Source organism: Ruditapes philippinarum, unplaced genomic scaffold (assembly GCF_026571515.1).
Source record: "Ruditapes philippinarum isolate M1 unplaced genomic scaffold, ASM2657151v2 ctg2323_1_1_1_1, whole genome shotgun sequence".
NCBI classification, from domain to species: Eukaryota; Metazoa; Mollusca; class Bivalvia; order Venerida; family Veneridae; genus Ruditapes; species Ruditapes philippinarum.
In genome coordinates, this window is record NW_026865127.1 from 1 (window position 1) to 21,349 (window position 21,349).

General features: G+C 31.7%; 3 protein-coding genes across 6 annotated transcripts in view; 1 reads left to right on the forward strand and 2 right to left on the reverse strand.

Moving 5' to 3' along the window:
* The first annotated feature begins 5,814 nt into the window (after positions 1–5,814).
* LOC132727943 (deoxyribodipyrimidine photo-lyase-like) lies at positions 5,815–16,097 on the forward strand. Its single transcript, XM_060713542.1, has 6 exons — positions 5,815–7,119; positions 7,385–7,469; positions 7,956–8,182; positions 9,422–9,616; positions 12,326–12,563; positions 14,804–16,097. The coding sequence occupies exons 1-6, from the start codon at positions 5,881–5,883 to the stop codon at positions 15,169–15,171; spliced, it is 2,352 nt and encodes a 783-aa protein (XP_060569525.1). The 5' UTR covers positions 5,815–5,880; the 3' UTR covers positions 15,172–16,097.
* Positions 16,098–16,200: 103 nt separating this feature from the next.
* LOC132727946 (uncharacterized) lies at positions 16,201–19,400 on the reverse strand. 2 transcript variants are annotated; one of them, XM_060713551.1, is made up of 2 exons: positions 18,229–19,400; positions 16,201–17,961 (listed from the first exon to the last, which is right to left on the reverse strand). In XM_060713551.1, exon 2 carries the CDS (start codon positions 17,946–17,948, stop codon positions 16,542–16,544), a length of 1,407 nt encoding a protein of 468 aa, XP_060569534.1. In that variant the 5' UTR covers positions 17,949–17,961; positions 18,229–19,400; the 3' UTR covers positions 16,201–16,541. The 2 variants fall into 2 exon arrangements, with proteins under 2 accessions (XP_060569534.1, XP_060569533.1); XM_060713550.1 differs by having other exon boundaries at positions 16,202–17,961; positions 18,094–19,400.
* A 145-nt stretch (positions 19,401–19,545) lies between these two features.
* The window catches only part of LOC132727945 (ceramide kinase-like), a 31,977-nt gene continuing 30,173 nt past the window's right edge, over positions 19,546–21,349 (reverse strand). For all 3 annotated transcript variants that reach the window (XM_060713548.1, XM_060713547.1, XM_060713549.1), the window contains 3 exons: positions 21,020–21,206; positions 20,042–20,199; positions 19,546–19,758 (listed from right to left, as the gene is read on the reverse strand). In XM_060713548.1, coding sequence (XP_060569531.1) covers positions 19,701–19,758; positions 20,042–20,199; positions 21,020–21,206 — 403 coding nt within the window. In that variant the 3' untranslated portion in view covers positions 19,546–19,700. The remainder of the gene's footprint in view (positions 19,759–20,041; positions 20,200–21,019; positions 21,207–21,349) is intronic.

Sequence of the window (21,349 nt, forward strand, 5' to 3'; positions counted from 1 at the left end):
GGCCCTTTTTTTTTTACAGACGCAAACAAATACGTGAAATAAATTGATAAATGATCACCCGAGAGAGCGAAATGTACAGGCTGCAATATTTCACAGTGATCCGTGGTGACGATATCCTACAGCATTTCACCCGATCGGGTGTTGACAGTCACAACTATCGCAGGGATGTCGCAGTGACAATTCACCCATAGAAAAATCGCGGGCATCGGCAAACTTTGGAAAAATTGTAACAGCTGTACTGCAAGTTCTGTTGTGTAGCCCATACTCCCGAGCTGTAGAGAGCATGCAAACTAACTGTCTTACAGTTTACACATTGCAGTGGATCTTCCATAATCTGCCAATGTCCTTTGCCTTCTCAACAACATGCACATAGTGACATACCGAGGGGGAAAGTTGCCTTAACAGCTTAAGGCTTAGAGTTAGATCATCAGCAGACTGGTTTTTACACAGTGTTATAGACGAGTATGTTTAAGCCAGACCAGTAAGAGATAATCTTGGATTGGTGTTCTAATTCATTGAATTCATTAAAATAATATTAATGGCTGATTTTGGATTTCATGTTGTTGTTGTTATTATTTTCTTTTTTTATTTCAGTAGACCTAAATCTATTGTGACAAATTCAAAAATGAGCAAATTAACTTCGTCAAGTTCGTGAAATCAATTATTAAGCAAAACGTCTACACTCCTATCATATTTCATCACAAAAATTTGTACACTTACTGCAATACAAATTGTTTCCGAAAACACTTAAACTTTTAAGAAGTTTTCAAAACTTCACTTCCTGTTTGAAAATGGCGGATCAAGACCGAATACTCCAGTCAGATTCGCAAACTCCTCGCAGCGGTTACTTCCCTTGAACAGTTCAGCGTGCGGTCAATTCGTCCCACGGTCAACTCGTAATCTTTTTTGGTCACTAAACTCGCAATCGGAACAAAGTCGGCTATTATCTTATCCGAAGACTGACGGAAAGGGCCGAAAAGTTGTGATTGCTAAACCCGTCCCGTTGTCAACCCTAACCCATTTTTTATTATTGATATTTTTCTGATATTTGATAAAGTTTCAGAGAAATTAAGATATATATTTAAGAAACCTAGCAAGGGAATTATTGAAATTGAAATTTACGTGTATGTAATATGGTAAAGTTGGGGTTTATCTTTACACAAAAATAATTATACTGTATAAAGCATTATCTGACAACTTGTAAACAGCTAACAGAGAACATGAAGACGTTTACATATCATTAACATTTATTGTACAGATATCTAGAACATACTAAACGCCTGATAATAGGATTAACAACATATGTGAAAAAAGAATATTTAAATATTTAGATAACGCCTGTCTAACTCTTTAAATTGAAATTCAACAATTCACGTGATAATCGTGCCAAAAGTTCTTAAAATATGTTGTTTTTTTTTTTCCAAATAATTTCAAACACTTTGTAACATTTTTTTATTTTGAAAAATTTGTTCACAATAACCGACTTGCATACATATTTAGTATCATTCAGTTAATTACTGGTTCAAAGTTTATTGGTCACTTTTTGTCCGTGCTCTCAGTGAAAGGGCGGATGGACCCTAATTACGCATATAATACACGTGCACAAACATATGGTTATTTGTCGACGGGATAATATACGGGAGTGATATCCCGGGTGAGACCCTAATTACGCATATAATACACGTGCACAAACATATGGTTATTTGTCGACGGGATAATATACGGGAGTGATATCCCGGGTGAGATAAATATGATCCGAGGTGGTGCTAACACATTATAAAATATTAAAATGTTTATATACACAATTAAAGCGTCACATTTGGAGGTTGTTTACATTTTACTTTCATCAAAAGACGCCCTACCTAGTGCAAGTCATTATCCCGGTTATATCACTTTAATAGTGTTTTACTGGAAAACGGGACAAACCAATGCTGTCGCATCCAGCTAACAAGTTAAGACTTTATTCAAGCCTTTAAAAACAAATGCAGTCCGTTGAACTTACCGCTGACTTCCTTCGAATATAAAATACACCCAAGCTATTTTGTCCTAATAGATAGCATAGGACATTTATGGAAGAATCACGTGTAATAATTATGTTTTATCCAGTTCTGAAAGTTTGGTACTACATGCCATTTTAGGCATTACAACTTACAAGACATCATTTTCTACATAAAGTTATCGTTACAAGTGCACTTGTTCTTTCTGTGGTAGCTAACGGCATGCTAATGGAGACCATTGTTGTAGACATGTCACACGGGCAGTGACCCAGAAATGAATACGATTTAAATAATAAAACTACGTGCGCCTCTCAGGTCGAGATTTTTTATTTTATTTTCTATTTTTTTCTCAATCACATCCAGTTACATTGGCGTCTAAAGAGTGAATGTGTGTATATCCCAGAATATAAACCAGATTTTTTTTCTGTCAGCTTAAAACACTTAAGCGCAACATTGAAGTAATTCGATGTGAAATTTATTTGTCATTAAATCATGAAAAAATATCAGGTTTTGTGCGATCGTAACTTTGAGCACGGACTTAAATTACAATTGTAATATAAATCCGTGCTTTGAGACGGGTACGTTACGATACCGAAATCAACTTGATTTCGGTAAAGTTACCGAAATCAACTTTTCATTACCGAAATCAACTCGTAAAAACCAAACTAGTTAAAATATTGCTATTATTTCTTCATTATTTGATGAAAAATAGTGAAATAGACTTTCAGTTAAAAAATCTATTGAAAATATTTTATTTTAATGATGTTATTAACAAAAATGTGATTATTGAGTTACTTCCCTTTGTTCTAAACAACCCGTTATGTGTTAAGCATTACCGAAATCAACTCGTAAAAACCAACTTAGTTAAAATATTGCTATTATTTCTTCATTATTTGATGAAAAAAAGTGAAATAGACTTTCAGGTAAAAAATCTATTGAAAATATTTTATTTTAATGATGTTATTAACAAAAATGTAATTATTGAGTTACTTCCCTTTGTTCTAAACAACTCGTTATGTGTTTAGCATTACCGAAATCAACTCGTTAAAACCAACTTAGTTAAAATATTGCTATTATTTCTTCATTAGTTGATGAAAAATAGTGAAATAGACTTTCAGTTAAAAAATCTATTGAAAACATTTTATTTTAATGATGTTATTACCACAAATGTAATTATTCAGTTACTAGCCTTTGTTCTAAACAACCCGTTATGTGTTTAGCATTACCGAAATCAGCGGTGAAGTTTAAATTATGTATATAATTAGTAGATAGTAGATTAGATAACTCTAGTAGAGCTCTATTTTATAGACATATTTATGTTTTTAAGTTTCAACCATATCTAAATATTATCAATCTTGAACGGTTTTGTAAAGAACATAACAATTTTCTAAATAAAATCATATTTTTAAAAAGCTATGATCGGACTATGATGGAAAAATAAAATACTCTGTAATATGAGTTAAAGATAATTATAAATTTGTACATGTTTATGTTTTATGAAGAAAAATATCCAACTTCAACCGGAAGTTCATGATTTTCTATTATAAATTTGAATACAGATATATAATTAGACTGCTCTAAAAATGTTCCATAAAAATTGTATAATGTATCAGGCAGTAAAATTGGAAATTGGAAAGTTTGTGTCTTTCTTTTATTGAACAGTTTAACTATATATTAACAAATCACTAACATATGTTATGGGGACTCTTTATTATAATATTTTTATATTTTTGTCATTTATTTAAATGTTAATACGAAATAAACAGATGGTTCATTATAATCTTTTATCTTTAACATACAATATATGTCAACTGTACCTCCTGTCTTAATTACTTCACACCTTACTTAATACAGTAATACACAGCATGTCATATCGTACAAGTTGCAACATTTCATAATTGAAATTTGTCAGTATAAAGTGTTCCATTTTTTTCATCATATAAATATATACCAGTCATTCCATAAATTTATGCTGTTTACAGATATGAAATTTAAAATGATTTCAAATCGATCTACATAAAATCATTACTTAACACTTTTTCAATAAGTAGAATATGTAGTTAAGTATCCGGGACATCAAAAAATTGCATACATTTTTGGAACAACTGATATGCATTTTGGTAATAATAATATCAAAGCACCTTCTCTCATATACCGAAATGTTTTTTACGGAAACGTTTAGCGACTACCCCTACAAATTAGTTAAAACCGGTCTTTTGACAATTTATTTAATATAAAATTATATTTTTTACCAGCTTACTAGATCTGAAATATGTATAATATAGAACTATAAAAAAAAAGTCTTTTGATATATATTATATAGGGATGGTCGCTATACATGTATGTCATTTTATATTAAACTGTAATGTATTTTTTGTCTTAATGGAGACAAGCAGCTTTAATTTCATGTAAAATAATTATTTTGGATACTTTAAAGTTTGCATGCGCCGATGAATATTAAAGGATTGCGGTTAACGAGTATGTTAATTATGTCAACTAACACCTCCATTGTCCGAGCACGTGTATGCTTGCTCCTTATTAGTAAAGGTGTTATGATGAATGGCTACCGCTACGTCTTTTTTTTTTTAATCAAATCATAATCATTGGATTTAAATTAAATACTGTGATAATTTCCAATCAACTATTTTAATAGTGATCTAAATTAGGCGGATAACTTCAAACACAGTTTTGTTTAATCTTGTATTTTGAAATCATTAAGAAACATCAAAGAGATGATACGCTGCAATGTTATCTGACTAAACATTGAAAATAAGCGATATGAATTCAAAGTTTAAAACTCACTCAAATACCTTTTTCATAGACTTCTGAAATTCATGCAAATATTTTAGGGGTTGTTCTCATCTTTGAAATGAAATCTGATTTGATTTCGGTAATGCAACACATTAATAACAAGGGAAGTAATCATGATATATAATATACATATCCGTCTATAACATCATCATTCTTTATAATTAAATATTATTTTCCTATGTTTATGGTTCAGTTTGAATGATTATATATTAATTAATTAAACAAGACCTTTGAAAATGTTTATTTTAACTTTTACAAGCCGATTTCGGTATGGTAACATATATTTCGGTTCGTGACAAATCAGGGAAGTAATATTGATATATAGGTATTTGTTTCTAATTTCATAATTATTAATTATTCCGAACTGATTTTTTGCATGAATGTCAAACTAAACCTATTGTAATATATTATAATGAAAAAAATGTAATAGAACGCTTAATTGTGATTTTACAAGTCGATTTCGGTATTGTAACATATATTTAGGTTCGTGACAAATCAGGGAATATTCTTGATATTTAGTTATTTGTTTCTAATATCATTATTAATGATTATTTCGAACTGATTTTTTGCATGAAAGTCAAGCTTAACCTATTGTAATATATTATAATGAAAAAAATGTAATAGAACGCTTAATTGTGATTTTACAAGTCGATTTCGGTATTGTAACATATATTTCGGTTCGTGACAAATCAGGGAATAATCTTGATATTTAGTTATTTGTTTCTAATATCATTATTAATGATTATTTCGAACTGATTTTTTGCATGAAAGTCAAACTTAACCTATTGTAATATATTATAATGAAAAAAATATAATAAAACGCTTAATTGTGATTTTATAAGTTGATTTCGGTAATGAAAAGTTGATTTCGGTAACTTTACCGAAATCAAGTTGATTTCGGTATCGTAACGTACCGCTTTGAGACGGTACCGCTCAATTGTATTTTATACAGGTAACTATTTCTTACAGCGACACCGACGTATTATGTAAATAAAGGACGGTAAATAAACAAACTTACATTTTATATAAGTTGGAAGTTGAGGAAAGGTTTTCAATTAATTGCTTTATAAAAATGGATACTTCCGTAGATGTTGACAATATTTTAAAAGATTTAACCACTGGAAACTTATCTGCTGACGAATGCTTCTGTATGATTCTGTCTTTGATAGGATACGATGCAGCAAAACTACATTTTGTAGAGCATATAGAAACTGTTAGAAAAACGCACCCAAAGTTGCATACCCAATTGTATAATGTTTACCGCGGCTATTACGAAAGCATAGACGATAATTTCAACCTTCCAGATAAGTTGGATTGCTCAGTGGAAAATGGCTTTTATGCCACGGATAGCAATGATGGCCAAGACACTGGTTATGATCTTGATTTAGAATTAGCTCTGAAACTCTCTTTAGAAACTGCCAACAATGACGTCGACAATCCTTCATATGCAAGCATGTTAATGCCTTCTCGTACTAAAGATGATTCAGTTGAAAATGTTAATGTCAATAGTGAAAAAGATAAAGTAAAAATAATGACATTTTCATTTAATGACTACAATAGTTCTATTAAACAAGGAGAGATTAGTCCTTTAGATCAAAGTTTATTGTCACCAAGCCAAGCTGATGAAGCAGGAAAAAGTAAGAAGAAGAAAAACAAAAAGAAAAACAGAGTTGACAGACCATTGTCTAACCCACCAGTTGTTTATTGGTTTAGGAGAGACCTCAGACTACATGATAATCCAGCATTAGTTCAGGCTGCCCAGTTAGGTGCACCTGTTCTTCCAATATTTCTTTGGTCTGACATGGAAGAAGGACCTTCCAAAGCTCTTGCTAATGGTGGAGCTACTAAATATTGGCTTCACATGGCATTACCAACTCTGAACAGAGATATGATAAATCATTACAATAACCCCATCATCTTTAGAAAGTCTACTAATTATTCTTCAGACATATTTGATATCATAAAACAGTCAGGGGCACAAACACTTGTGATGAATGATGTATATGAACCCTATTTGAAAGAGAGAGATGACAAGATATGCAAAGCTTTGAAAAGTAAAGGAATAAAGTGTGAAAGATTTCATTCGTATCTTTTGCACCAGCCAGGTGCTATAAAAACAGAGGCTTTATGTATGCGAGGTATGGGGTCTGTAACTCATTTCATGGAGTGCTGTAGACAGTCTGACCCTGAGCCTTTGGGTATACCTGTGGATCCACCTAATATTTTACCAGTTGCTTCTTACCGACCAGAATGTATTCCTGTCTCAGAACTTGGCCTTGGAAAGTTGCCAAAGAGAAAAGATGGGACGGAGGTAAATATTATGATTGTTTAAGTTTATGTAAATGTTACTTTCAGAACATGTGAAAAAGCTATCCAGCTATATAGATGTATGTAGCATACATAATGTCAGTGGTTCTACATGTACTCTGATATACCAGATTTTATATTAAAAAAGCTGCATTGAAATGAGAGTGTATAAAAGATCTGTCGTTTTCTGAAGTTTGTGAAGATAAAAATGATAATATAATTTATATTTTCCATGTTTAAATGAATTGTCTTTTTGTTTGACTTTTCAGATTGATTGGGCAAAAGTGATTAGGGAAAGTTGGGATTTCTCTGAAGATGGGGCATGGGAAGCTCTACAACTTTTCTTAACTGAAGGTATGTCCACTATGTTAGCAATATGAAGGACTAACATATATGGACTTCCACTACGGAGATTTGTTTGCAACAAATGACATTACATTTATATATATTAACTGTCTTCATTGTTTTCTGCCCTTATTAATTAAAGCTCAATGTTCAGTGTTATAGTTTGTAAGATGTGACATTGTGTCAGATTATGTTGTATTTGATTCACTTTTTGGTAAAAACAAATTAACTTACAAAATTTTTTAAATGTTAAATTTCAAAACATTAAAAAAAAAATGTTCTCAAAACTAAAAGGAGCAAATCAAACACACCTTTAATAGTTATGGTGTGTAACTAAATGGGTTTTCATGTTTAGTTTTCATCATTATTTAGGCTTTATGACTTCTTATTTCTTTGATATACTGTATTCTTTCTATATATGATGTTCCTCATGTATTTATATTATTTCACATAAAACAATAAGTTTACATTAAATTATTAACATTATAATTTAAGGAATACAAAACTATGAAAAAGAGTCATCTAGAGGTGATAAGCTGAATACATGTAGGATATCACCATACCTTCATTTTGGTCAGATCAGTCCTAGAACTGTGTTGAATGAGGGGCGATACTTAAAGTCACCAAAGTTTCTACGCAAGTTGGCATGGAGGGATCTTTCATATTGGTTATTATCAGTATTTCCAGATCTTCCTCATGCACCAACAAGACCTCAATACCAGGTACATTAATTTAAACTTTAATTTAATATATAGTGATATATACATGTAGGATATCAATTTGGTGTTATCTGTTTGGCTGCTTATCGGTCCATCTGTCTTTCTGCTTGTCAATTTGCCAGTCTTTGACTGTAGCATTAAAACTATTTAAGTTATGAACCTCAAATTGCCTGTGTGTTTACATTTAATTGAACCCAAGTACCTTTTGCATAATTTTGAGTTATTAATTTAGTTATAAATAAAAAAATATCAACTTGAAATTTCATAAATGGATAGATATCATTAGATATCATTAGAGAGAAGTGCTGTTCCCCAGTTATTGACTTTTGTTACTACATGGGCTTAACTAAAAAAGGGTAGGAGGTGCTAATAAATATAATAAATAGATCATGTATAAGAGAAGTGCAATGTTTAATAACCATAACTCTCTTTTGAATTGTTATAGAATTGTTGCCCTTTGAATTTTTCACATTTGATTATCATACAGAGTATAACTGAAAAGTATTATAGGTATTAATTTAATACTTCATTGATTGGAAGTAGATCTCATTAAATAAAAATGTATTGTCTAAGAACCATTTCCTTAACATAATTTTAGAGTTATTGCATTGTGTTGTTTTTCATAATAGTTATTTCCCTTTGTAATACTTAATATGTATTTTTTGTTTATCATTAAGTCAACATATTGGGTGAAGAACTATACATTGTAGGTCACTTGAATGTTTTAAACTTTTAGGATCTTAGTAGTTATCCTACAGAAAGCATTGCCAAAAAAATCAGAGTTAATATTTAAATCATGTTCTTTCCTGATCTTAGTGGATTTAATGAGTTAAATAATTTGAGCATAAAGTTGCATTCTTTCACTTCACTAGAATCCTTAAATTGTTATTTTTGAATTAATGTCCCAATGACATAACATAGTGTCAAAATAAAATTGTGATATTATATCTCAATGGGACAATTATTACATGTATAATAATACTCACAGGTACGTGAAGTTATTCAAATTTTTCAACTAAGGATATAATTCAATGAATTTTCCTGTTTGTACTTTTTGTAAATCATGGAAGTATGTTTTAAAGTAAGTATCAATTGTCACAATTTATATTGGGAATATAATTGTTTTAAAGAGTCATTTTCATCTATTCATCTTCATGTATGTACGGTATTTGTAGAATTATAATTTTAAGAGATAAATCATTCGCTTATGCTATCATATTACATGATTGTATGTGTTTTTAGTATCAGAGATGGAGTAACAACAAGGTCCACCTTAAGGCGTGGCAGAAAGGAAATACAGGTTATCCATTGGTTGATGCATCAATGAGACAGTTATGGTTGACAGGTTGGATGAACAATTATATGAGACATGTAGTTGCTTCATTTCTGTTATCATATCTCCATATCACGTGGGTTGAGGGATATCTGTGGTTTCAGGTAAGATTTTTTTAGCTCACCTGTCACAAAGTGACAGGTTGAGCTTTTGTGATCGCTTTTCGTCCGGCGTCCGTCCGTCCGTCCGTCGTCCGTCCGTAAACTTTTGCTTTAAATGACATCTCCTCATAAACCACTGAGCCAATTTCATCCAAACTTCACAGGAATGTTCCTTTGGTGGTCACCTTTAAAAATTGTTCAAAGAATTTAATTCCATGCAGAACTCTGGTTGCCATGGCAACCGAAAGAAAAATCTTTAAATATCTTCTTTTAAACAACCCTAAGAGCTAGAGCTTAGATATTTGGCATGAAACATCTTCTAATGAGTGTCTACCAAGTTTGTTCAAATAAAAGCCCTGGGGTCAAAATTGGCCCCGCCCCCGGGGGGTCATTGATTTTCCCTATATGCATATAGTAAAAACTTAAAAGATCTTCTTTTAAAGAACTGTAAGAGCTAGAGCTAAGATTTTTGGCATGGAACATCTTCTTGTGAGTGTCTACCAAGTTTGTTCAAATAAAAGCCCTGGGGTCAAAATTGGCCCCGCCCCGGGGGGTCATTGATTTTCCCTATATGCATATAGTAAACACTTAAAAAATCTTCCTTTAAAGAACTGTAAGAGCTAGAGCTTAGATATCTGGCATGAAACATCTTCTAGTGAATGTCTACCAAGTTTGTTCAAATAAAAGCCCTGGGGTCAAAATTGGCCCCGCCCCAGGGGGTCATTGATTTTCCCTATATGCATAAAGTAAAAACTTAAAAAATCTTCTTTTAAAGAACCCAAAGAGCTAGAGCTTAGATATTTGGCATGAAACATCTTCTAGTGAATGTCTACCAAGTTTGTTCAAATAAAAGCCCTGGGGTCAAAATTGGCCCCGCCCTGGGGGGTAATTGATTTTCCCTATATGCATATAGTTTAAACTTAAAAAATCTTCTTTTAAAGAACTGTAAGAGCTAGAGCTTAGATATTTGGCATAAAACATCTTCTAGTAAATGTCTACCAAGTTTGTTCAAATAAAAGCCCTGGGGTCAAAATTGGCCCCGCCCCAGGGGGTCATTGATTTTCCCTATATGCATATAGTAAAAACTTAAAAAATCTTCTTTTAAAGAACTGTAAGAGCTAAAGCTTATATATTTGGCATGAAACATCTTCTAGTGAATGTCTACCAAGTTTGTTCAAATAAAACCCCTGGGGTCCAAATTGGCCCCTCCCCAGGGGTCATTGATTTTCCTTATATGCATATAGTAAAAACTTATAAAATCTTCTTTTAAAGAACCCAAAGAGCTAGAGCTAAGATATTTAGCATGAGACATGTTCTAATGGGTGTCTACCAAGTATGTTCAAATAAAAGCCCTGGGGTCAAAACTGGCCCCGCCCCGGGGGTCATTGATTTTCCTTATATACATAGCAAAAACTTAAAAATCTTCTTTGAAAAAACCCAAATAACTAGAGTTTAGATATTAAGCATGAAACATCTTTAAGTAAATATCTACAAAGTTTGTTCAAATAAAAGCCCAGGGGTCAAAACTGGCCCTGCCCGAGGGGTGTCATTGTTTTTTACTCTATGTGTATAGTAAAAACTTAAAAAATCTTCTTTTAAAAAACCCAATGAGCTAGAACTTAGATGTTTTGCATGAAACATCTTCTTATGGGTGTCTACCAAGTCTGTTCAAATAAACAAATAAAAGCCCTTGGGTAAAAATTGGGCCGGGGGGGGGGGGGGGCTATATACAGGTGAGCGACCTCAGGGCCATCATGACCCTCTTGTTTTATAAATTACAGTCCTGCTTAAAATATTCTGTAACAAAATGTTTAACTTCATGTTTCCTGTACACAACTTTTCAAGTAATGCATATGTATATCAGTAAATAGTCTTCTTTAATCTTATTTACCTCATTTAACTTAAGATTTATTGAGAAACATCTTGATAGCTAAGAGGTCTCTGACTTAAAGTCAGTTGCACCTGATCATTTTGGGTTCAAATGCTGCATAGGATATTAACTTCTGTCATTTGAGAGAGCTTTCATAAAGAAGACTGGAGGTTTTTTTTTGTGGTGCCCATCTTGACATTAAGTCACAGAATCTGAGATTTAGATAATTCTCATTGAAAGTTATTTATTGCTGGTGTTAAGAATGTTTGAAATAACCTCAAAAATGATAGCTCTATTTTGGTAGTGTGAGGTATTGACTTGATTAATTTGTTGATATTGAATAAAACTACAGAAGCTGTTTGTTCTCTAATTCTCCAGAAATAGGTTGCTGGGAAAAGGATACATTAGTGAATAACATAACTAGGATTCCTTCATATCAAATAAGTTGTCAACAAGAATTCTTTGTACAAAAAGATAACAAACACATAAAGATAGAAGGGTATTTAATGATAAAAACATTTATAATACTGCAAAAAATCTCACTTTTTTTCTCCAAATAGAATGATGCTTGCTGTATTATAAATTTGTTATAAATATTTCTAACAGGTTATATGGCCATATATAAATGGTGTTGTTTGCAATATAACCCTTGCCCAACAGCTCAGGTTATATTTCCAAACAACCATTTATATATGGCCATATTACCTGTCAAAAATCTTTACAACTAACAATGTGATAATTGCTAAGATTAATTTGAAAACTGTTCACTTTATATATATATATATATATATATATATATATATATATATATATATATTATTATTATACATATTATATTCTAGGATACCCTGTTAGATGCAGATGTTGCTATCAATGCCATGATGTGGCAGAATGGTGGAATGAGTGGGCTTGACCAGTGGAACTTTGTAATGCATCCTGTTGATGCAGCCATGACTTGTGACCCTAAGGGTGATTATGTCAGAAAATGGATTCCTGAACTTGCAAAGATGCCTGAAGAATTCATACATAAACCATGGAAATGTCCACCATCTATTTTACGTAGAGCAGGAGTTCAGCTAGGTTTGTATTTACTTTAATTTATGTGTATTTACTTTTATTGGTACTCACTGAATGATATGAATTTGTGTCAGTCAATACAATGGCAGTCTTCATCAGTCAATATAATGACAATCTTCATAAGACTCAGTCAACCACTGAATCTAATGTTGAACATCAATTAAGTGTAAGAAAACACCACACTAGACTTAATTAATTTATAAACTGTTGATCAATTTGTTAAGGCAATAAAGACAAATCTGATTGTCTGGATAGTTAAATCATTTTCTAAAGGATTTTCATTGATATATTACTTATAAAGGTCCAGTGGAATCAATAAAGATCAAAATGGTAATTAAGGTTGATGTCCTGATTCAGTTTGACTCACTTCAGTTATTGAACGCCTGCAGACTTGGGAATTGGTTTTCAGAATCTTTATGCCTATTTTTAGCTCGACTATTCGAAGAATATGAGAGCTATTGTAGTCGCCCCGGCGTCGGCGTCTGCGTTGGTTAAAGTTTTTTGTAAAGTCAAATATCTCAATCATTACTTGAGATATTCAATTGAAACTTACAATACTTATTTATAGTAACAAGGTACATCATATTGACAAGTTGGATAACTCTGCCTACAATATTGACAGAATTATGCCCCTTTTTAACTTAGAAATTTTGGTTAAAGTTTTTTGTAAAGTCAAATATCTCAATAATTACTTGAGATATTCAATTGAAACTTACAATACTTATTTATAGTAACAAGGTACATCAGATTGACTAGTTATATAACTCTGCCTACAATATTGACAGAATTATGCCCCTTTTTAACTTAGAAATTTTGGTTAAAGTTTTTTGTAAAGTCAAATATCTCAATAATTACTTGAGATATTCAATTGAAACTTACAATACTTATTTATAGTAACAAGGTACATCAGATTGACTAGTTAGATAACTCTGCCTACAATATTGACAGAATTATGCCCCTTTTTAACTTAGAAATTTTGGTTAAAGTTTTTTGTAAAGTCAAATATCTCAATAATTACTTGAGATATTCAATTGAAACTTACAATACTTATTTATAGTAAAAAGGTACATCAGATTGACAAGTAAGATAACTCTGCCTACAATATTGACAGAATTATGCCCCTTTTTAACTTAGAAATTTTGGTTAAAGTTTTTTGTAAAGTCAAATATCTCAATTATTGCTTGAGATATTCAATTGAAACTTACAATACTTATTTATAGTAACAAGGTATATCAGATTGACAAGTTGGATAACTCTGCCTACAATATTGACAGAATTATGCCCCTTTGGAACTTAGAAATTTTGGTTAAAGTTTTTTTGTAAAGTCAAATATCTCAATTATTGCTTGAGATATTCAAATGAAATTTAAAATACTTTTTTATAGTAACAATGTACATCAGTTTGCAAAATTGCATAACTCTGCCTGCAAAATTTGAAGAATTATTTGCCCCTTTGAAACTTAGAAATTTTGGTTAAAGGTTAAAGGTCTTCAAAGATATTTACTTGAAACTTTACACATGCACTTAGGGTCATAATTGGAGGGTCATAATTGTATGTCACTGACCAAGTTCCATAGCTCTATCTTGCATTAAGGCTGATTCATATCCCCTTTTCTACTTAGTCTCTTGGTTAATGTTTACATGCAAGTTTTACATATCTCAATAACTATTAAAGATATTCATTTAAAACTTCACATATGCATTTAGGGTCATAATTGTAGGTCACTGACAAAGATCCATAATTCTGTCATGCATTTAGGCTGATTTTTCTTCCCCTTTTCAACTTAGAAATTCATGGTAAAGTTTTTCTTGTAAGCTGTTATCTCAATTACTACTGAAGGGTTTGTGCCCTTTTTTGGGACAATTTTATGCATTCATAATAATAAAGCAGTGATTTACTTGATAAAACATCTTAATTAGAAGCCTATGTACCTTTTCTGTCAAATTTATGTATTCATAGGTAATTAGTATTATTATACTCAATAAAACAACCTTGTGACATTACCTTCCGAATAGTCAAGCCAATACTGTATAATTAGACTCTCTCTAAGGCCTATAACATGAATTTATTAAAAAAAAATTAGACCTTTTGTGATGTTAAAAAATTTAACATTATCAAGGCTCTTTTACTATCAAGCACTTAGAATAGTCGAGCGTGCTGTCCTACTGACAGCTCTTGTTAATATATTTAATTGTATAATTGTGCTTGTAAATGCTATCATATATGATGTTTGATTTTTTCAGGAGTTACATACCCACACAGAATTATAACAGATTTGGAAGAGGCTAGGGAACAGTCTCTAAGAGATGTTGTTGATGTTCGACAAAAGTTTGAAGAATTGATTGATCCACGGACAGGAAATGACCTTGTTAAGCTCCCTAATGGGGTCATCATCCCAGTAATCACAAGAAAGGAGTTCAAGTATAAAACTAGAAATCCAGAAACCAGAGATAACCCACACAATGCTGTACTCAGAGGCTACAGAAGTAGAAAAAGGGATGAACTTGTTGAATACTTGAATGAGAGAGATTTCATGGCAAGTACGATGAAAGAATGTTCAATGAGACATGAACGTGGGCAAAAGTCCCCACAAGCATTTGTGTTAAAATGATGATACCTGTCTAAAACTTTTAGTTGGTTTTTAAGTTAAAATCAGGGTTATATATTTATTTGATATTACAGAGAGGGGTGCAATAGTTAAGCAAGTGAGTTCATGTTCATATATATATATATTTATACTAACTACCTCCTACCTTTCTGGCTATTTATCTCAGAAGTGGAGTCAGTCAAAACATATAACTGTACAATAATTTTCATTGTGTAAAGTGATGATACAAAAAAGTTTATATTTGTGAATGTAATTAGAAACATGTGATATTTAATTGACATTTGTTTTTAATTGATTATAATTTTGCTTTTAAAATAGAACACATTTCATTTTATTGTAAAGCAGGGTCTTGTTAATAAACCCACGTGTGTTTCATAATTATGCTTTATTTAGCCAATACATGAGTGTGTTAGTTACTTACCCATATTTTAGACAGTTTTACAAAATGTACATGTATATTCAATTATGGAATTTATATATTTTTAAACCACCTACCTCACATTTTATCATAGTCATCAATTTTTTATGTACTGCAGTGCTTGCTTTGATTGTTCACATTTATTTATTGCTTGCTTTAATATTTTATCTTTTATTTACTGATGTGTCATGAAATGATCAGAGTACAAATTAAAGATATTACAAGTTCCTGCAGTTTTACAATGCATCAATTTTTTGTTTGTTGGTCCTCATGCAGTCAGCATTACATGCCAACTCATTAAACTGTCAATTATAAAGAGATTATCATCAAAGCAAATATGTTTATTAAAGTGAGACAATTTGAGCAATCAAGCACAAAATCCATAGTTAATTGTGCAAGGGTACCTTTACTCAGGGGTTATAATACTTAGTTGCTGCTCGCCATCATCCGATAATGGCTCGAAAATGATCATTATGAACTGAGGGCAGTAGGTTATAGTAATAACAAATAATACATGCTGCGTTTGCTTAAAATAAAAAAAAAACTTTTCTCATCCACTTATTTTCGAATGGTCAAGAGGTAATCGTATTATTGATGTGTTATTAATACAACAACTTGTTATGGTTTTGAATTTATTTTACTCTTCTAGAAAGGACATTTACAATACTATATTGTTTATCCAAGTATTAAACTGCACAGTCATTCATTAAAGGCCATTAAACCTCAGAAATGTTTTATTTTGTTCTGTTTTGTAAAACCATTATTTAAACGTAATGATAATGTTAGCATTTTTCACAATAGTTATGTATGCTATATTTCTAAATAAAGAAATGTAACCAATTCTGGGCTATAATGTGCCTTTATCAGAATACACAGCTATACTATGAGTCTATAATGATTATATACACATATAAATTTGAAACTGTTATTGCATTTTAGCATCATTTAAAAATTATTACATATCCATTTTGCAGGATATTTCCACGTTTCCTTTAAATACACTTCTGTTTCCGTCTCTCACTGATTTCAGTCCTTTCCAAGCATAGTCATACCTTCTTAACGCTTGTCTCACTTTTACCTTCGACTTGTCACCTTTCAACAACATTCTACGCACATAAACGCTACAATTTTTTCCAACCAATCTGTCAATTTGACTGCGAATGTCCTTTCGTCCAAAAAGTTTATTCTCCCAATTTAAGTTGTAAGTAAATCCACGGCACATTTTATTGTACGTTACGTACTTCCTGGCATGTTTATTTGTTTGTACTCCGATTTCATAGATAGCAGGCACCTTAGTTTTTCCGCCAAAAATTGTCTTAGCCCTGTAACCATGGCCGCATCCTTTTCTTGGACAGCTAACATCACTTGCAACCTGTGTTGCTGTATCTTTCACAACTTTTTTCAATGGATGGATAACAAGCTGCCATTTTGACCAGTTCATTTCCCTCAAGAGAAAATTATTTTCTGATACATTTTCTCTTCGAAGTTTTGGTAAATATTTTTCCAAATATTTCTTATGAGCGGGAAGTGGCTTCTTCTTCTTTATAATTGAAAGAGACTTTTTGACAGACTTAACAGCAGGTTTTGTTTTCTTTTTCTCTTTTGCGATTTTTAATCCCTTCTTTGGTATTTTGCCAAGTTTTACAGTTTTAGGAGAAATGTCCGTTGGTGCATTGTCTTTCAAACCGCCAAACAGGTTTTGCAAGTCCTTATTTATACCCGAAGAACGAGCTCTTACTTCTTTCTCATAGGTAAGGAAAAGGTCGTCTCCCCGTTCCTTGTAGCATACTGTCATTAAAAAGTCAAAGATATTTTTGAAGTCGCTAAGTTTAAGATGCTGCCCATCAGTACGGCGAGCAATTTCCGAGTAGAATTTGTCGGCGTTGTGTGAATGACATTGCACTGAATAGATCCGAACACGGATCTTTGCCAGCTCATCAGCCTCTACTCTCCAGTTTAATCTTAATTTGTTCTGAGGATAGTTTGGTTCATGAGGATTGCAGTCACCTATCATGACAAGTGCCCTTTGAGACCCTGGCGTCCAAGACAGTTTGGTGCGTACCTCGTGAAGTACGAGCTCATAGCATTCATCAGCATCACCCCCGCCGGTAGAGCTGACATTTTGCGCAAAATCTACAAGCTTTGTAACATCATCTGTGAAGTCTACAAATTTCGTGACATAGTTGTGTTTGTCACAATAGTCTCCGTGTGCAAAGATCGCCATTTTAATGCCGGGAATGTCAGCCTGAAGCCTCTGAGCCATGTCTGCAACTCGTCCGCGCACCTCAGCCAAACAAGAACTCATACTTCCCGTTGTGTCAAACGAGAAAACAATCTCCATCGGTCCATTTGGTAGCGCCATTTTAAATGACAATCTGAAATATAAAAAATATACAACTTTAATTATTAAAAAGTACAAATATGTGATTCTGTTGTAAGTAAATTAAACAAATGTTATTATCCTTTATAAAAATTTCAATTTTTCGTATGCAATGTATTAAATTTACCTTTATAAACACTAGGATAGACAAATCTTGCTCTTTATTTCAATTGAATTTAAAGAGTTATCTGAATAATCTGCTATGTAGTAAGTTGTATGAAATAACCGATAGTACAGGTATATATATACTGTAAAGTACTACCTCACTGAGCATGTCCGTAGGTACAGATATGTTTAGACTTGTATGAAACGTGTTTATTAGTCCACTGAGCATGCTCAAGACCGCGATAAATATATATACAACATCTAAATATAGTACATTACAGAATTGTTTATTAATATCTACAAAAGTAAACAGCTGCGTAAGTAAAATATTAAAGTACTAAAACTTTGATACTGCTTAATATAGACCAGGTGTCTTTGAAAGATAGAGTTTAATGTACTATTGAAAATGAAAACCCGTACATATATAATTATATAATATGTATACAGTGGCATATTAATAAAAAGTAGCATGGCATGCATATAATACTTACAGTAATTCATTAAGATTTTGCTGTATTTATTTTGCAATTCAGTTTTCATACATGACATAAATACATATTTTATACATGTACTTACATGATCAATATGATATTAAAACTTGTTGATATTACAGCGAAAATATTCAACACAATTGTTTATATTCAATATAAAACTAACAAGTAGATAAAATAAAACTATCAACATAACAGATGACATTAGCAAACATTTTGAATAGATAAAAAAATGTTTATGAAGTCCCCGAATGTGGCATATCAAATATTTACTGTTCGTCCGTAGTTTGGCTAATCTAGGCTGTTTTTTTTTACACATGGAGAAATTTCGTACCTATTCATTGCAGCAATACCATGTCTCACATGTAAGACATAGATATGCATATAGCTCATGTAACATTTAGAATGAAGTATATTTTTTTGTTTGTGTTCGGTCTATAATTTTGTAATTCCTACTTATTTGGAAATATAAACCTTCATAGGACGATATCTCGACGCAAGACCCGGGTCCGTATCTCCATGATCAACCATATTAACTAGGGTCATAATAGGGTATAGTTATCATGCCCGTTTAACATTCCTTGGTGGACGGCATTCACAATCATGAGACCAAGGTAGGTCAGAAGTCAAATATAAGAATTATTTTCGTGTTGCATCGTTAACATCGTCAGATCTTGATGGATTTTAAAATTACTTTGCGATATATAACAATTATATCAATGTCGATGCATATTTTTCATTTGTCCATGTCATATTGTGGGACACGTACATTTCACGCTAAGCCAACATCAACGACAGAAGCAAGTTTCTCGTAAAACAGTATAGATTTATGACGAACATCTACGGAGCATCTATAATAAATTAAAACATGTTTGACACCTTTTGAAGAACCGAAACAATATTGTCTGTTGGTCTATATTTCAAATAATGTATCAAATAGATAAATTGGAAACCTGAATACAGGATAGACAGATCCGAAAACATCATGCTTACTCGTATATTACACAAAGAATCATATCATTAAAATATAACCAAAGTACATTTCAAACACATTGTTATTGTAATTAAACTGATTACAGCACTTATTCACATAATTGTGCGTATGCAGAAACATATTAACTTGATAGCTTCCTTTCATTCATCTTTTTGTAAAATATGGCATATTGCTGAACAATTTTATCCTGTCTGTTAACAACCTGTAATCAAAAACAAAATGCACTATACAAATAATAGAGAATGTAACATGGTATGGTTACAGACAGGGAATTATATCCATGTAAACCATAAATAAGTCAGTTATATCTACAGTACGTAAAAGTGAATACAAAGTTTTACTAAAGCTGAAGTAAGGAATACAAAAAAGTGGTCTTTAGAAAGAAGACAATAAATTTTGCAATATCTCATAGTTGCTGAGTTACATAGTGGAAGCCAGTGTTATTTTTTTCCAGTTGGGCTACTGATTTTAAAAAATAGACTAACTTCGTATGAAATTCTAGTTTAGACAATCGGAAAACCTCGCCATCAATATTGATAATATGTTCAAGTATTGAATTTTCAGTTTCAGGTAGACTTGGATTTTCAAGCTTTATCTTCCACTCTTGGCCATGCAATGTCGTGATATCATCTCTTGAATCAAGCTGTGCATAATGAAAATCATAAAAGAATATTATTTGGCATTCTAATAAACATGAATAAAAAATCGAACCATTAACTGCTACATGACGGTATTTATAATTGGTCATCATTGTCCTGCTTTGAAAATAGAACTGTCCGTTATTTATGTTAAACACTTTATATATTAATATCAAAAAGCTATAATTAAAGCAAGGCCTGTCCACTATCCACTTTTCTCAGTGCCGTATAGATGAAAGAGACAAGACAGAATAGAGAGCATAATTTTGAAACTAACCTGCAAATACTTCAAGTTTGAAGTGAATACCTTAAATTGTTGTTGAGAAAAAGGCAAATATTCCAAGTCAAAATAGGAAATAATTAAGCAAAAATGGCTTTCATGATTATCTCTCAAAAGCCTCACAAAAGTTCATTTAATTGACGGTGAACAAGTACATGTACTTCAAGTTTAAAAAGAATATCTTTGATACTTATTGAAAAATGAACCTAAACAAAAACTTTAACCAAGGAATTCAATGTCAAAAATGGGATAATACTTCAAAATGTTTATAAATTAACCTTCTCTTTAGAGATTCCAATTTAAAGCAGAATTATAACAAATATAACAGCACTTATTAAGTAGAGCTAGATAAATATTAAATAGTACCTTATGTATTTTCATTATTCCTTTTGACTCATGCAAGAAATGTATTTTTAATAGAAGGAAAAAGATATTCTAGTGACACTTTATCTTGTTTTAATGTAGCCAGTGCCCTGTCATATATAAAACATTATTATGTATTTTCGAATACATAAAACATTTTGAACTATTGAATAAATATTTACCGCATTGAAATTAGTAGTCATCAGTTGAAATAAAAAGCTCATAAACTTCGTTCTATGTGAGGACTTATTCATATACATGGTGACCCTTGACAAATCTGGCTTTGTGGTCGTTGAAAATGCATGTATAGGCGAGGAAACAAATATTACAGTCCCGACTACACTTTCTGTTGTTGTTGTTGGAGCACAACTAAAAAATTCAGAATTCGAGATAATTAGTAATCAAATAGCATTTCTTTTCTTACTTTCCAGATATATTTTCGTAAAGACACTGGTGACATACCACATTCGATTTTTTTAATGTTTATAGTCAAACACATCTGAGAAGCATAC